The 17665-nt window shown below is 41.3% G+C and overlaps 1 protein-coding gene across 1 annotated transcript; it reads right to left on the minus strand.

The window, feature by feature from the left end:
- Positions 1-2080: 2080 nt before the first annotated feature.
- CEP55 (centrosomal protein 55) lies at positions 2081-17627 on the minus strand. The gene is made up of 9 exons (XM_066355321.1): positions 17238-17627; positions 16286-16455; positions 13185-13460; positions 10658-10726; positions 9534-9684; positions 7921-8234; positions 6286-6357; positions 4769-4894; positions 2081-3218 (listed from the first exon to the last, which is right to left on the minus strand). The coding sequence occupies exons 2-9, from the start codon at positions 16451-16453 to the stop codon at positions 3018-3020; spliced, it is 1377 nt and encodes a 458-aa protein (XP_066211418.1). The 5' UTR covers positions 16454-16455; positions 17238-17627; the 3' UTR covers positions 2081-3017.
- Between the last annotated feature and the right edge of the window lie 38 nt (positions 17628-17665).

A 17665-nucleotide genomic window follows, 5' to 3' on the forward strand; every position in this document is an offset into this window, starting at 1 on the left:
CATACATCAGCTGGTGCGCCCCCTTTGGTCGAAGGCAGGCATTTTCGTCTCCACAGTCCAGCCAGCTGGCTGACAGGAGCTTTTGAGTTGGCTCCTATCTCTAAAATTTGCTCTCGGGTAACAGCAGAGAGCTATGTATTGAGAGAGTATAGAATCGCCTGCACTTGAGTATCATGGACATGATTCTGCAATGACATTTTCCACCTACGACTAAGAACGTTAAGAAAGCAGAGTGGCCCTGGCCGGTTGGCTCAGTGGTAGAGCGTTGGCCTGGTTTGCGGAAGTCCCAGGTTCGATTCCAGGCCAGGGCACACAGGAGAAGCGCCCATCTGCTTCTCCACCCCTCCCCCTCTCCTTCCTCTCTGTCTCTCTCTTCCCCTCCCGCAGCCGAGGCTCCATTGGAGCAAAAAGATGGCCCGGGCGCTGGGGATGTCTCCTTGGTCTCTGCCCCAGGCGCTAGAATGGCTCTGGTTGCAACAGAGTAACACCCCAGATGGGCAGAGCATCGCCCCCTGGTGGGCGTGCCGGGTGGATCCCGGTCGGGCACATGCAGGAGTCTGACTGCCTCCCCATTTCCAGCTTCAGAAAAATACAAAAAAAAAAGAAAGAAAAGAAAGCAGAGAGGAACTCCCTGCTGTGTGGATCAGATTGTTGCTGAGGCTACGGATCTTTACATTACATGGTTCCTCCATGAAGGAAGGCACACTGGAGTGTCTCTTAGTCTCAGGATCTCAGTCTCAATCTATAGTACCAGGATCAGTAGAGTGGCTTTTCTCTCTGTTGAAGATCAGCTGTATTCACCAGTCATGTAAATGGTGCACAGGACTGTTTCTCTGTGCTGACATCCACAAAGCTCAGTGCCAAAATCAGGGCTTTCCTGTCAGGACTCCATGGTCTGCCTTGCAGCTATCCTTATGAGTGGCTCCATTTTACTTCCTAGTCTTGTTTTCCTACTTTTTTATTTATTTATTTATTTATTTATTTATTTTGTATTTTTCTGAAGCTGGGAACGGGGAGAGACAGTCAGACAGACTCCCGCATGCGCCCAACCGGGATCCACCCGGCACTCCCACCAGGGGCGACGCTCTGCCCCTCCGGGGCGTCGCTCTACCGCGACCAGAGCCACTCTAGTGCCTGGGGCAGAGGCCAAGGAGCCATCCCCAGCGCCCGGGCCATCTTTGCTCCAATGGAGCCTTGGCTGCGGGAGGGAAAGAGAGAAACAGAGAGGAGGGGGGGGTGGAGAAGCAAATGGGCGCTTCTCCTATGTGCCCTGGCCGGGAATCAAACCCGGGTCCCCCGCATGCCAGGCCGACGCTCTACCGCTGAGCCAACTGGCCAGGGCCACTTCTTTTTTATTTTATTTTAGCATGGTATAATATTTGTATCTTTGAAGTGTCAGATCTTCAATCTATGTTAGAATAAGGCAAGGTTTAAATAAACTCTTCTACCCTATATACAACTTCATTATAGCACTTCCTACAATGTATTATACTTATCAGTTTAGAGTTTGATCTCTTCTACTAGACTATTTTATTATCACTGTCACTAATACCTAACCTAGAGCCTTGCACACAGTTGGCATTTAATAAATGTTCAGAGTTGAAATTAAGATGCTAGAGAACTGGCAGAGCAGGGATCCATGGGACAGGTGGAGGAATCTAAAAAGGCAGTATAGTACTTCCGAAAGCAGAGAGATGGAGACCAGGTACAATGTTCTGCCATTTTTCTAACTCAAAAGAAATCCCATGACCCCAGTTATGACACTGCTTGAGTATACTGAGTTTGGAGACTTCATATGGCCTTCTGGCATGGTTTGGAAAAGTTGGGCATCGAAGTTGACTGGAGTTTGAAAGCCAAGGATGTGTTTTCTTTTGTTTTAATGATTGTGGGGATTTTGCTTAACTTCTGAACTTTATGTAGTTTTTGGTTCCAATATAGCCTGAACTACCTTATTTTACACTGTGCGTTAATCTAGAACTTTCTGGCATTCTTCTCAGGGTAGGAATCTCTGAATACCTATCTAGATACATACATGCTAGACATATTAAAACTTATTAAATAATTTTATTCTTTTCTCCTTTATATTAATAACAGTAGCCCAGTGTTAAGCATTTTAGAAAACCTGAAGAAAAAAAACTTTTTGGCTTACACACATATGTATAAAAATATATATTCAGATAAGCAAACATCTGCTTATTACATTGCTCAGTTTTAAGAGTGCCAAAAATAAGCAAATAAAATACCTGCAAATTAAAATGAGAGGGCTAGATGGTTTTGTTAAAATTCATTTTAACAATTTTACCTGACCAACATATGCTAGTGAAATTCAACTTAAAGTTAGAGCCAGATAACATGACAGGAAACGTGTGTGTGTGGCTGCTTAGAAGTAGTTCTTCCAACGTCACCCCCCACCCCAGAAATTCAATTTTTTAAAAAAGAAGTATTTCTTAAGCAGAATCTACTTTGTGCTTAGAACGTAGCTAGGTTTACAGTTTCAACAGTAAGCAGCAATCAAGATCAACAGAATCACCAACTTGTCTAATAACCAACTCTATAATAGCAAGGACAATAATGAAAGAAAGGATCACCATTTTAACAATGGACTCCATTATAAGTATACCAAGTGCTTAGATAAAAAGTGCTAAGACAATAAGATACTTGGTTACCTTCTATTTTTAAAAACCCACAAAACACAAAATATTTGCTTGTCTATATATAGATTTAATTCACAAACAATAACCTGAACTATCTTTTCTCCATCAAGTACCTTAACAGTGCAAAATGTCAGTCATCTTGGCATACAGTGAGGCCTGAATACGAACCATCTCAGGGAGGTCTCACTGCCAAGGAAAATGCAAAGCAGCCCAGAAAAAAACAGTGATTCACTTCTATGTCAGTTTCAAAGGTAGATAGGCAGTTTTTTTATATAAGAGGTGAAATGAAGAATTCAGAACGTTCCTTCACTAATGTAAGATACAGTATTAAATCCTGTGACAAAAAAAAGAATAATTATATTGCTACTTCGAACAGTATTCAACATGGACGAGTAGATCTCGATGTTCGGTGGCTGGATACTGGATGCTGCACTTGGGACATTCCACTAGGCTTTCGTTCAGGGCAGCGGTGGGGCTTTTTGGTGAGGCAACTTTTACTCTGTTTTCAGTTTCTCTTTGGAAAGTGGCTAATGGCTCTGTGGAGGCAAATTCAGGAAGCTGCTTCTGAAAAATAAATGTCAAATGAACACCATTTGTATATAAGTTGTAACTGCTCCATAGATGGTCCAGCTGCTCCAACCATGCTAACAGATTTTCTTTTGAATCTCTGCTCATCGTATTGTGGTGCTAACATAGGTGGGTATAAACTATGGGGTTGGGTGTTTGTGTGGCTAGGTTGTATTGAAGTGCTCAGAGCCGGACGTAAAGGTCAGCCTGGTGCAGGGCTGGTAAGATTTGCTAGTCTTGTACAAGAGGAGCACTTCAGCCAGCTGCATGGAGTAAGAGCAGCACGGAATTTTAGCAGATCAAACAAGTTGTACACAGAAGTGACTAATTGTATACTATCTTTGAGACTTTCCTTTTTCATGTTTTCTGAGGAACTTAGAATAGTCAGTAAAGCTTAAAATTGACATTTTGCAGCATCCTATGAAGATAATAGATAGCATGGACACAAAGAAAGTACAGGATAATTAAGAATTCTTTGATATATCCTCTGGCTTCCTATCCTTTGAAAAAGTCATTAATAGAAATGAATGACAAATTTCAATTCCAAATATTCTAAATGGTAAAAATCAGTAACATACTAAAGGACAGAGCCAAAAATATATTTCTGTCTTTTATTCAAAAAGAAGTTACAAGTGATTTTCTTCTCTTTTGAAAACTGAGGAATATTATTTGTAACATTTCACCATCTGCAGATACTCTGCTACACTAGGAGGAGCTATAAAATATGGGCTGTGAACCATACAAACACAGGCCCCAACAGGCTTGGTCCAAGTGCTTATTAGTGACATGAAAATAAGTAAGTCAAAAACCATTTTCTCATAGAACCAGTGTTATTTACAAGGTTTTTGTTGTCAAAGATAATGTGTTCCCAGACAAGAGTATGGTGACTACCAGAGGGAGAGGGGGTGGAGGGAGGTAAAAGAGAATATAGGGAGATAAATGTGATGGAAAGAGACTTAACTTGGCGTACTGAACACACAATACAATATACAAATATACTATAAAACTGTACACCTGAGACCTATATAACTTTAATGTCACACCAATAAATTCAATTTAAAAATAAAAAAAAATTATGCGTTCCAAAAAAATATGATTATGTGTTCAGGGTAATCCATAAAATGTGCATAATTCAATATGCTTAAAACCATGTATTAACAGTAATAGTCCATTATCCCTAAAAACAGCATTTCTTTCTTTTTAAATAGAAAAACATAATTCCCTCCCCTCCCCCGCCCCCCTCCCCCCCTCCCGGCCAGGCACTTTTTAGTGCCTCTAGAGCCACAGCCCAGAGTGGGCGGGGATAATCCGAGGCGCTGGTAATGTACTGATTACCAAGAGGCACAGTGTCCCTCTTTCTAGTGCTCTGAACTGATGCTCAAAGGGCAACTGCTTCAAATGAGGCAGAGGCTCTGCCTATTGACTTGAGAAACAGCCGTTCTTTAAGTGGTACCTTCCTGTTTGGGAACTGGTTTGATATAGAAATGGAAAGGTGGCAGAAAGAGAAAGAAGAAAAGAAGTTTTAAGTATAGTCATTCCAGACTCACCAAGGATTCCAGTTGTGTTATTTGACTTTTTGCTCTTCGAAGATCCTTAAGAATCACCTGCAACTGATGCTGCATGTTTTGACGGTCAAGTTTTTCATTTTCGAAGTCTAAAGTGCATGCCTGAATCTGAAGAAATGCCCGGGACGAGACAGTTACAGCGAGAATAAACTATCCAATTCTCTTGACTGGATATTTGTATTTTTCAATTAGTACAAGAAGCACACATTTGTTGTACCATCAGATCAAGAATTCAACTGAGCACAGCGAGATAATCGATAAATACGATCTCACTTATATGTAGAATCTAATCAACAAGGTAATTTAACAAACAAAATAGAAACAGAAGCATAGATACATAGAACAGAATGACAGCTGTCAGAGGGGAGGGGAGCTGGGGGCTGGGTGAGAAGGGTGACAGAATTAATATATATATATTAATACACACACAAATATATATATATGACACGGACAAGAGTATGCTGATAGCTGAGGGAAAGGGGGGGCGGAAGTGGGCAAAGGGGGGAAAACGGGGACAGAAAGAGACTGCATGGTGAGCACACGACACAGTACTCAGATGTTTTATTGAGTTGTACATTTGAAACCTGTATCGTTTTATTAACCTGTGTCACCCCAATAAATTCAATAAACAAATAAAAAGTTTATGGTTGAGGACCTGGTCGATCCCAGGAGCAGAGCAGTGCTTGCAGTATGGGAATCTCCCCCACCACTTTTTTTTTATTAAGTGAGAGGCGGGGAGGCAGAGAGACAGACTTCTGCATGCACCCCGACCAGGGTCCACCCGGCAAGCCCACTCCCAGGGCAATGTTCTGCCCATCTGGGGCTGCTGCTCTGTTGCTCAGCAACTGAGCTATTTTAGCACCTGAAGCAAGGCCATGGAGCCATTCTCAGCACCTGGGGCCAACTTTGCTTGAACCATTCGAGCCATGGCTGCCAAAGGGAAAGAAGAGAAAGAGAAAAGGGGGAGGGGTGGAGAAGCAGATGGGTGCTTCTCCTGTGTGCCCTGATGGAATCGAACCCGGGACTTCTACACACCAGGCCGACACTCTACTGCTGAGCAAACCAGCCAGGGCCTCCTCCACCATTTATTAGGTGGAATGGGGAGAAGGGGAACATGGCTGCTCCTTGGTTTGGACCGTACTAAAAATCTCTAGTCTACAGTCTGAGAATAGATGGTGTGTCTCTCTGAGTTCTGCTTGCAGTTATAAGGGAGTCCTATTAGGGAGATCCCATCAAGCTAGAGTAGGAATTACAGAAGCTGTCTAGGGAGGAATAAAATCTGCCAAGGTGAACATCTGCCCATCAGGAAAATTGCCACCTCACCTCTGAAAATCTGTTTTAGTTAACAGTAACAGGAATATGGGGGTAGCATAGATAAAGTTTTTAAAAAACCCATTTTCACAACTTTCAAAAGGTCCTTCACAGAATGGTGTAAACATGAGGAAGAAGTCCATTTTCTAGTGGGTTAAATTGAACTTAGAAGCAACCCCGGTGAGTACCTGTTGTTCCAACAGAGCTATCTTTGTTTGTTCCTCTTGTTGCTTTAACAGAGATGTGTAAAGAAACTGGACCTGCGGGGTGTAAATGGACAGTGTTGTCACATCCAACCACTGTATTGCTTGACCTGGATGCGTGAGCAGCTCACAGGTCTCACATCTCCAGCCAGAACACCACCTGCTAGTGTGGGTGAGTCACTCCAGCTGGTGGCTTGATGGCCATCTCCCCAGCAGCTGAGCATATCACCCCGGCCAGAGCTCCCAGGCACAGACTGAAAGCCGATCAACAGCACAGAACTCTGCAGTGGCCACGCCCACTTCCTCAGGAGGTTTTGACATCTAATCTGCCAATATTTCTGAATAGGATAATAGCTGGCCATGCCTTGCCAATTTGGCCAGAGTTGGAGCAAAATTCTCAATCATTTATGTGTAATCTTTCACAAATATCACTGCTTGCACCTACAGGCAAGTGTAAAGACTAAGAAGGCAAATATTACAGATTATCCCCCCCCTTCAATTTTTGGAAGATTTTAAAAATTAATATCTAATAGTAGCAATCATTAAACTGTCCCTTTAATTTAGAAAGTTCTTTTACATTCTCTCAATTGACCCTCACAAAAGCCCTATAAGGCAAGAAGAAACTATTATTATTAATTTGACACATGAGTAACCTGCAAATCACAGACGTTAGGTGATCTGCCTAAGGCCACACACATGCTGGACTAGAGACCAGATACATACCATGTTTCCCTATGTATAAGACACACCTTTTTTCAAAAAATTTGGGGTCTAAAAACTGGGTGTGTCTCATACAGTGGTTGTGGCATTCCAAATGTCACAGATGGAACTGAGGACAAGGCAATATATGTGATTCATCATCAGACACAGATGAGGACAAACTAATGGATGGGAGTTTTGACACTGATGAGGAGTTGTATAAATTTTATGAATAAACTTGAGTTCAGTAACTTTATGTAATACATTTATTTTTCAAATCTCAGGCCCCAAATTAAGGTGCGTCTTATACATGGGGAAACATGGTACTCAAATCCTGTCTTTCCATTATTTCATGCTGCTAAGCAAAGTCTAACTTAATGAGTTTCTGTCAAAGCAGTGTTCAATTCTAATAATCCAAACTCAGTAACTTCAACGTACTGGCATAAAGCTGGCAGTATAAGAACATGGGAGGTGCCACATGAATTAACCTGAGCACGGTATCACGGTCAAAGCCTAGGAATCAGCCTTGATTCCCACTTTAGTTCCTATCTTTTGGCCTCTCACACCTACTTCCTCCTTCTCTCTCAGCCTTTCAGACCTCTGTGGTCTCCTCGGGCGGAGAGAATTCCCGTAGTCCCTCACCATGCTGGTTCCTTCTGGTCATCAGGTCTTTGGCAAATACCATCACCTTTGTGAGGCCTCCACTGGCCCAATTTCTCCTTCTCATATTACCTGTTTTATTTTCTTTAGTTTACTTGTTTATGGTCTATTTGCATTCTAAATATAAATACCCACAAAGTGGATAGGAACTTATTTTGCTCCTTGCTGGTCCCCTAGCGGTTAACACAGGCCCTGACACTTAGTAAGTAAAAAGAACAATTTGAATCATGACTCATGGTAAACTACACTGGTTAGGCTCACCTGAGACAAGAGCTCTTCCGATCTCTTCTTCTCTTCCTCGAGTTTTCCCCTAGCAGCATCACTCTCCTCCTCGAGCCTTTGTATTTTCTCTGTTTTATGCCTGTCATCTTCCAGGTGTTGTATATCTGCCTTTCTTTGCGAACACAACAGTTTATTTAACTCTTGAACTTCCTTTTGGCTTTCTTCATATTTTATTTGAAATTCACTAAGTTCAAAATTCAACTGAGTTATGGTTTGTCGTTTCATCTCAAGATCTTTTTGTGCGCTTGCCAAGAGATGGGAGTAATGATTTTGCTTTTCTTCTTGAAGATAACCTGTGACAAACACAGCAAAACATAACTCACTTTATAAAATTTGTAATATTGCTGAAAAGATAAAGATAAACCTGCTTTCTATAAACAAGATCACATTATTTCCTCACCTTAGAAAAAACAGAGTCAAAAGATAGGGCTGATATTTAACGAAATAAAAACACAAGTTCAGGTACGCCATTTGAAATTACAATGCTAATAACTAAGCAATAATGTAATTATTCTATAGGGAGGGAGTCACTAATGTCTAAAAAAAATAAGTCAACAAATAGGGATATAAGCTCATTATTTATAGGTGAGACAATTACCAAAATTAAAAATCAGAAATGTTAACAGCAGCTGCCCTGACAGAAGGAAATAGATGAGGATGAGATGGGAAAGGGGGAGCAGGACCCTTCTGTACTATTAAATATTTCAGCAAACAGTTATTACTTTGATAACACACACACACACACACACACACACACACACACACACTCTCTCTCTACCAAAGAAGTAGATTAGACTTAGCCCATTAAAAAAAATCCTCCTTTCATGTGTAGTAACCTTGTGCTTATAAAGACATTACAGTAGTAACTTTGTCCCCTTAGGGATAAACAGCTTTGAATCCTTCCAGAGACATTCCTTTTATATTTTCTTTTTAGCATTAGCTTCATTTTAAATATTCAAATGTGGAGCTCCAAGACTATGAGCCTTGCTGTCCTTTCTTTAGCCTTCTCTGTGCATAATTCAAGGCCTCTGTCCAGTTAGGGCTCTCGTTCATTTAATGAGTGGTCTGCATGGGGTTTCTCTTCTGTCCCTATCTTGTCAACTGTAAAACAAGAGCAATGACCCTCTGCTCCACCTCTTAGGGTTCTTGTGAAACTCAATTAAGAGCAATGTTAGGGAAACTGTAGAGCACTAGGCAGAAAGACAGAATCATCATAAGAAACTCCATCTCAAGTCTATGGAGAGATGTAAATGATTGAAGTGTCACCTATAAAATGAAGTGATACGATCACTGGTGACAAGGCCAGCCCTGGGAGGAATAAAGCTGGAGACGGTCTGACGGAGGGGCGGACAGGCAAAGCAGAGGAAACGCACTGTGCCCTCGGAGCTGCCAGACATCCCTCTGGCCCTGTGCCTTATGCCTTTTTCAGAAAACAATGGGAAATAAGACAGACTGGTCAAAAGGCTATTTTAATAAGACTTGCTCTTGTTTTCTTTTCTAATATGTACCTATAAAAGTCTAAATTTGAGCAATCTCTCCTTTTGGAAAATGTCAGGCAGGCCTATCCCAAAAGAATGCATTTATACCAGTACCTTCTGATTCGGTCCTTTTTATTTGCTGTGGGAGCGAATGAGCAGCTGTTTCCAATTTCTGTTCCAACTCACAAATCTTTGCTAAAAGTCCTTTTACGTAGACCTCTCGCTGCTGGTCATACACGAGCCACTGCTGGTTTTTCTCTAGAGCCTCAATGTGAAAATGTACAAAAATCAGTAATAAACATTATAATGCTACTACTAATAATAAAAGAAGCAAAATCTTAAAATGGGGAAGGGAACCCAAGTGATGTAGGCTTTTCCAGCACATGAACATTCTTATGGCTCACAGAATAATTCCCTCATTAGTTCCAAATGTAGAAAAAGAACTGCAAAACTGTCCTTTGCCAAATATTTGAAATCTTGCTTCCTGGCATGGCGACATTTTGGCTCAAATAAACTCTTATAAAAATTCTCTACAGGTTTGGATGCTTCTTACATCAACAAACCCATTATAATAAAACGATCATAGCTATTTCTATAATCTTACAATTCTTAACATGTGCCCCTATGTTACACTTCTTCCCAGACCTGTTATAATTTATTGCTCTCAGTGGTGGAAGAGCAGCCAGGATGAGTCACTTCAGATCCTTCAGGGCTGCCAGAAAGAAATGGTGCAGACACAGAGTTCTTAACCAGAGTTGTATGGGGTAACTTCACTGAAGTAGAACATACATAGTGGAATATATTTTCCAAAGTGTTCAGTTCTTTCTGAATGGCCCCACCTTTGCTGAAGGTGTACTGCAAAAGGAAGGGCCCCCTTCCTCCACTAGCTGGCAGCTCACTCTACAGGGGTGAGATGGGATAAGCTGTAACAAACATACTGGAAGTTTATGGTTGTATATCAGGGTATCTTCTTTCAACTCATAGCATCTATGCTGTCGAATTTCATGAAATTTAAGAATAAGTGAGTTAGCCCTGGCCGGACAGCTCAGTTGGTTAGAGCATCATCCGGAAGAGCAGAGATTATGGTTCGATCCCAGTCAGGGCACATACAGGAACAGACTGATGTTCCTGTCTCTCTCTTTCTCCCCCCTTCTCCTCTCTCTAAAATCAATAAAATAAACATTAAAAAATTAATTAGTCCTCTTAGCCACAACTTAATAAAAGGAAACGAAACTTACATCTTTCAGCTGTATTTCTATTTCATGAATATTATTATTCATTGATGAGTTTAAGTTTGCAGTCGCAGTCTGTAAATAAACCAATATTAGTTAACATCATACACTTTACTAATAGAAGGTTATACTTCACAAGGGTATCGCAAAACCCACATCTTATACATGCTGGTGAACTTCATGCCAGGTGAAGGGGCCGGAGGACAACTGAGACCTTCTGGAAGTGTCCCAAGCGGACTGCAAATCTTGAGATTTCATAGAGAATTTGACTTCTGGGGTCCTCTGGACCCCAGGATCACCAGAACAGCAATCAGTGCATATGAGTAGCCCAGTGCTTTTAACCAAAAGGAGACAAAACAAAACTGGGCTATTTAAACGAAATCTGGAAAACAGCAAATTGTCAAACAAAAGATAAAAGTTGTTTTTTAGAATTATGTTTATATTAACAACAGTATTATTATTAGTTCATATAGATCACATGGAACTCAAAACATAACTTCTTTCTTTTCTTCATTTTCTAGCCCACAAAACTCATACAAAGATGTGTGAACACTGGCAAGGAAGCTCAAGATACTTTTGTTTCTCCAAAGGTGTTCTAGACACTCCCCCTAATATGTAGTCCTTTCTCCCTCTTAATTTAGTTCTCTAGGTAGAAACTAAGACATAGAAAGGTCACAAAATCCCTTTCCTTTTTTCCTGGGCACACTGTAAAAGTCATTTCCCAGTCTTCTCTGTGGTTAGTGAGGCCACGAGACTGAATTCTGTCCAGTGGAATGTGGACAAAAGTCATATACGACAATATGGCTGGCCCCAGACCCTCCCCAGTTCTCCACAGACTCTCTGGCTCACAGCTGTATAAAGAGGATCTGGTGGAAGACTCCACCATGAAGAATAGGAGGGGTAGGAAAGGAGAAGGAACCTGGATCTCTGAATGACTCTGTGGAGCAAAGCCTCCTCTACTCCAACCCGCACTAGACTGTGACATGAGGGAAAAATAAACATTTGTTGTAGAGACTGAGATTTGGACGTGGTTTGTTATAGCAACTAGACATGCTGACTAATATAAAAATTAATAGTGGATAGCCCACACAATTATAAGGATACGTTTTTAAAATTATCACTTCTACCAAGGTTTGCACTTCCATCTTCAAAAGTGGAGAAACAAATTCTTGAGCTTTAATTAAGGAAAGGTTTTATCACCCACTTTGGATCTGATTGTAATGCTTCATGAGTTTGAGCTCCGTGGAAATTCTTTAAAAAACTTAACCTCTTTGAACTCAGCTGTAGAAATACTCAGTTGCCCATCTATGAGAGTACACATAAATGTACAGGTCTGAGAAATGATTGCTCTAAAGGGGATATCAAGTAGAGTCCTTAACAACATTGAAATATTGTATCTGAAAGGTACAGATTTTCTTCTATAGGTGGTATAAATAGCTATAGTATTAGTATTATTCAAATGTCCAAACTTCTAAAACAATTGAAGGCCTGACCAGTAAGAAACCATTTATTAAGTACTTACTATACCAGGCATTATCCAATTTATATATATTATCACATTTAATCTCCAGTATTCTTATCCTGATTTTACTAATGTAAAAATTGAGGTTTAGAAGAGAGGTCTGGTGAATGCTAACATTGTCTCTAAGACTTGACAGAGGTTATGGAATTTGTTCATAGTCACACAGATAACCAGTAGCAGAACCAAGATCTGAACTCAGATTTGCCTACCTATAAATCCTTGCTCTTTCTGCTACACTAGTGACTCTAAAACAAAAGAAGGGAAGGAAAGGCAAATGTAGTTAAGAAAAGCATACTTGATATTATAACTTTATATCTCAAATACGAAAAATAAAACAACAACAAAAAAATAAAGCCTACTGTCGTCATGATACAAACTACAGGAAAAAGAGCGACAAAATTTTCTTGACTGTCTCACATAGTGGATTCTGTATTCTGAATATTCCCCTAGCAGAACAATGGTATGGGACATGGAAGGAGCTATAAAATACTGTATATATTTTGCTTATAGAAAGGGTTTTGGGGACACACACACACATACACACACACAGTAGCCTGTTAGCATACTCTACTGCAGGGGTCCCCAAACTATGGCCCGCGGGCCACATGCGGCCCCCTGAGGCCATTTATCCGGCCCCCACCGCACTTCTGGAAGGGGCACCTCTTTCATTGGTAGTCAGTGAGAGGAGCATAGTTCCCATTGAAATATTGGTCAGTTTGTTGATTTAAATTTACTTGTTCTTTATTTTAAATATTGTATTTGTTCCCGTTTTGTTTTTTTACTTTAAAATAAGATATGTGCAGTGTGCATAGGAATTTGTTCATAGTTTTTTTTATAGTCCGGCCCTCCAATGGTCTGAGAGACAGTGAACTGGCCCCCTGTGTAAAAAGTTTGGGGACCCCTGCTCTACTGTTTCATCATTTGACAAGCATGTTTTAACAAACTCTTTCTTCATATGAATTACCAATTGTGTCAGAAAAAAAAGTCTGGGCTTAAAGAAATAATTAGTACCTGCAATAAATGAAATGTACTGGCTTTGGTTTCAAGTTCAGCAATTCTTGCAGTTGTAGCAGACAACTGTTTTTTCAATATATCTGTCTCTTCAGACAAGGATTTGGACAGTTGTTCCCTCCTTTCACCTTCCTTTGTTTTCTGTTCCAGCTGTTCCAGCAATACATTCGTACTGTATTTGACTTTCAGCTGGTCTCTGAGTTGCTGTATTTCTTTGTCCTTCTCTTTGAGTTGATCAGCATTCTTCTCCCTCTCAGCTTCAAGGACTTGAATTTTCTAGACATAAACTGAGAGGAATCTTAGAGCAAAGCCAAGTCAATCATGAAAGTAAATGATATACTACAACAAACATTTATAAAGTTTTATTACATATCAAGTCAGCATTGTACTAGATACCAGGGCCAAAAGGAAGATGAAGCCAAGGTCTTATGCTCAGAGAGCTCAGAGAGGTAAGCCAACACAGTAATGCAAATTGGTAAGTGCTGTAGGTAAGATATATTTATAATACATGGAATATGAACACAGAAAGGAGAAACCGAAGTTGTCAAGAGTGGTAAGAGAAAGCTAAAGAAAAGCTGGCTCTCACATGCATATCTGATAATCATCCCTCATCATACTAGTTCCAATAATCTTAAAGGCTAAAAGTTAGTCAGTCATGCAAGACGTGCGCACTGATGAACTTGAAGAAACAGAACTTAAAAATTACAGAACATTTACACCTGGATAAAAATGCATTCATTAACTTGCTTTTTGTTAAAAAATGATTTGGTGCCCAATCTAAAAGCTATCTTTAAAGAGCGTTCAACATTTTCAAGGACTTGAAAGATAAAGAAAGCATGCTTGTTATACCGCTGCTGGCATAGGGAGAAAGCACAATAGAGATGATAGAAAAAATTAACAGAGGACTTTACAGGCTAACAAGGTATAAACATCATAAAATTAAAAACGTGCATTTTGCGGGGGTTTGGGGGAGAAACAACTGTTCAAATATAACATGAGGAAAACTGAGTTGGATAGCTGTGTGAAAATGATGAGGGATTTTAGTTAGTTACAAGCTTAAGATAAGGCAGTAACTCACTCCAGTTACAAAAAAGGCCAATGCACTTTTAGGTTTCCATGGAGGATGGCATCCAGATCAGTGGAAATACCAATACCATTTGAGGCTGTGTTTGCACTGTGTACAGTACTGGGTGTAGAATTCAGAAGGAAAATGAACATTCCACTAAGTGTTCAGGAAAGCGACCAGGATGGTAAGAAGCCAGAAAAGCCTAAGAATATGGAGTTGGTCTACAGAAAACTAAGAGGAAGCTAGATTTTCTTAACTATCTGAAAAGCTGTCATCTGGATTAACAACAGACTTTTTCTGTGTAGCTTTAACCCTTGGAGTAGTACGAATGTTCATGGATGTCCTCGTGCCTACTGACCATCCAGAGTACGATCGTACATGTGTACGGTAACATTAAAAAAGGGCAAATGTATGTTCTTCTTGTTTCCATAAACTGGTTATCAAACAAACATGATTTTAAGTTAATAAAACTGTGAATGGATATAATTGAATTTTTTTTTTTTTTTTTTTTGTATTTTTCTGAAGCTGGAAACAGGGAGAGACAGTCAGACAGACTCCCGCATGCGCCCGACCGGGATCCACCCGGCACGCCCACCAGGGGGCGATGCTCTGCCCCTCCGGGGCGTCGCTCTGTTGCGACCAGAGTCACTCTAGCACCTGGGGCAGAGGCCAAGGAGCCATCCCCAGCGCCCGGGCCATCTTTGCTCCAATGGAGCCTCGGCTGCGGGAGGGGAAGAGAGAGACAGAGAGGAAGGAGAGGGGGAGGGGTGGAGAAGCAGATGGGTGCTTCTCCTGTGTGCCCTGGCCAGGAATCGAACCCGGGACTTCTGCACGCCAGGCCGACGCTCTACCACTGAGCCAACCAGCCAGGGCCTATAATTTCATTTTTCGGAAGAAAAAATCACTCCCGGGGGTCTGCAAGCATGAAAAAAACTCACTACTCAAAAGGGTTAATGGGCACAGTTAGAACAGACAAGTAAAAGAAAATAAAACAAAACAGGAAAATCATTTTTAAAAAGAACAAATGGGTAGACGTTACAGGAAGTTTTGTTTCAATTGACTATAAAGGAACAGAGATTTGACAACAGGTGCTTATCAAAAGTGGAATGAACTGGAAAGAAATCTCTTAAGGATCCTGTCAGATTTCTTCACCAGATTGCAAAATAATCTTTATATCTAAGACCTGGTGATAGATCATTTTTCAGTGCTTAAGTATCTCAATATGTGTTGTTAAAAATAATAAATCAGCCTGACCAAGTGGTAGCGCAGTGGATAGAGCGTCAGACTGGGATGTGGAGGACCCAAGTTTGAGACCCCGAGGTCGCCGGCTTGAGCGCGGGCTCATCTGGTTTGAGCAAAAGCTCACTAGCTTGGACCCAAGGTCGCTGGCTCCAGCAAGGGGTTACTTGGTCTGCTGAAGACCCGCGGTCAAGGCACATATGAGAAAGCAATCAATGAACAACTAAGGTGTCACAACAAAAAACTAATGATTGATACTTTTCATCTCTCTCCGTTCCTGTCTGTCTGTCCCTGTCTATCCCTCTCTCTGACTCTCTCTCTGTCTCTGTAAAAAAAAAAAAAAAAATCATTTGGTTTTATGATGTGCCTATAAAATAGAATTTAAAGAAATCCAATGATACTATTTAATACAGGTCATTTATTTTCTAACTTTAAGAATAAAAATACTATTGTATTAGAAAATAAAATCAATTTAATAATTAAAATTTTAAATCTTCTAATAAATTCCCAACTGTTTTACTGACTACGCCTGAAAATTAGGGAACCTGCCAATAATGTAATGATTATATCTCAAAGGAACCTGAAAACAAAGATTATTTGGAAAGCAGCCAATATATACAATAAGATAGGTTTTTAAACTTTCATATTAAAATCTGAACTCCATTTCACATTTTGAAATGACTTTTTACATTTAGTAAACTAACAGGAAAGCTAGCTTATATCATTATTGGAAAAATACTTTCTCCTCTCCTACCATAAGCTTACTACAATAGAAAGCGGTTTTAAAGCCATTTACCTCCAGAAGTCTATATCTCTCTTTATCAGTCAGCCTTCCTCTTCCGCTTGTGATTTCATCCACTGATGTATTTCCCCTAAATTTTTCTAATGCAGTTTCTGATTTGGAAGCACTAGATTTGGATCCCCATTTACTTTTAATTAGATCTTTGGGACTTCTGGAAGACATCTCTAAAATTGTAAACATAAAAACACAATTATATTTCATAAGTCTAAGTTTAAAAGGATATTATCATCTCAGGTTAGAAACGGTCTAATAGCCTGTTTGCTAACTTAGAATAACCTTTTTATCCAGACAAAGTGATAATGGCCACACCACTAGGGTATGGGAGAGGAACCCAGGACTGAACCTCGAATTATTTTTGTCGCCCGCGGGCCACAGGCGGCCCCCTGAGGCCATTTATCCGGCCCCCGCTGCACTTCTGGAAGGGGCACCTCATTCATTGGTGGTCAATTAAAGGAACACATTGACCATCTCATTAGCCAAAAGCAGGCCCATAGTTCCCATTGAAATACTGGTCAGTTTCTTGATTTAAATTTACTTGTTTTTTATTTTAAATATTGTATTTGTTCCCGTTTTGTTTTTTTACTTTAAAATAAGATATGTGCAGTGTGCATAGGGATTTGTTCATAGTTTTTTTTATAGTCTGGCCCTCCAACGGTCTGAGGGACAGTGAACTGGCCCCCTGTGTAAAAAATTTGGGGACCTCTGGCCTGTGGGCTACGTCATCTACCAGTGGAGGCAAGTCTTACAAAACCCTCGCGGAGACATCTCATGGGGAGGCAGACAGGCCAAATAAAACTGCGCACAGAGGCGCTTGCCTTCTCTCTAAAGACGCTTGCAGAATAGACATGAAAGTGCTCGCTAGTCGGCAAAATGCTGAACTAAGGAAGGGCCTGTTCGAGTCACTTGGCCTCTCCACGCCCGTCTGTCAGGGGATGGTAATACCCACCGCAAAGCTGAAAGGAGGGATGGAAACCACAACGGCGCCAGGCACGGAGTAGGCTCCAGGAGAAGGGGGCTGCAATCTGGCGGGCAGAGATGGAGTCCAAGCGGACGGACGTGATCTCCTCACTCACTGACCCCGCCTGCCTCGCGGTCCGGCCCTGCCCCGGGGCTGGGGGACCTGGACGCCCCACACCAACCTCTGCGGTCCACTCACAGCAGCCTGCCAGCACCGGAGGCGAAAAACGGAGCTGACGCCCGCCAGTCACACCTCCGGTGCCAACGCCGCTTCCGGGAGTTTGAATCCCGCGGCTGCAGGGCGGGGCACGTCACTGCCGGCAGGGACGTGACCAGCAGGAAGAAGGGGCAGCGCGCCCGGTAGAATCACGGCTCTCCGATTGGCTCCGGCTTTAGAGGGGCGGGGCCTTGGACCTG

This window comes from Saccopteryx leptura, chromosome 13 (assembly GCF_036850995.1).
Source record: "Saccopteryx leptura isolate mSacLep1 chromosome 13, mSacLep1_pri_phased_curated, whole genome shotgun sequence".
Taxonomy (NCBI): Eukaryota; Metazoa; Chordata; class Mammalia; order Chiroptera; family Emballonuridae; genus Saccopteryx; species Saccopteryx leptura.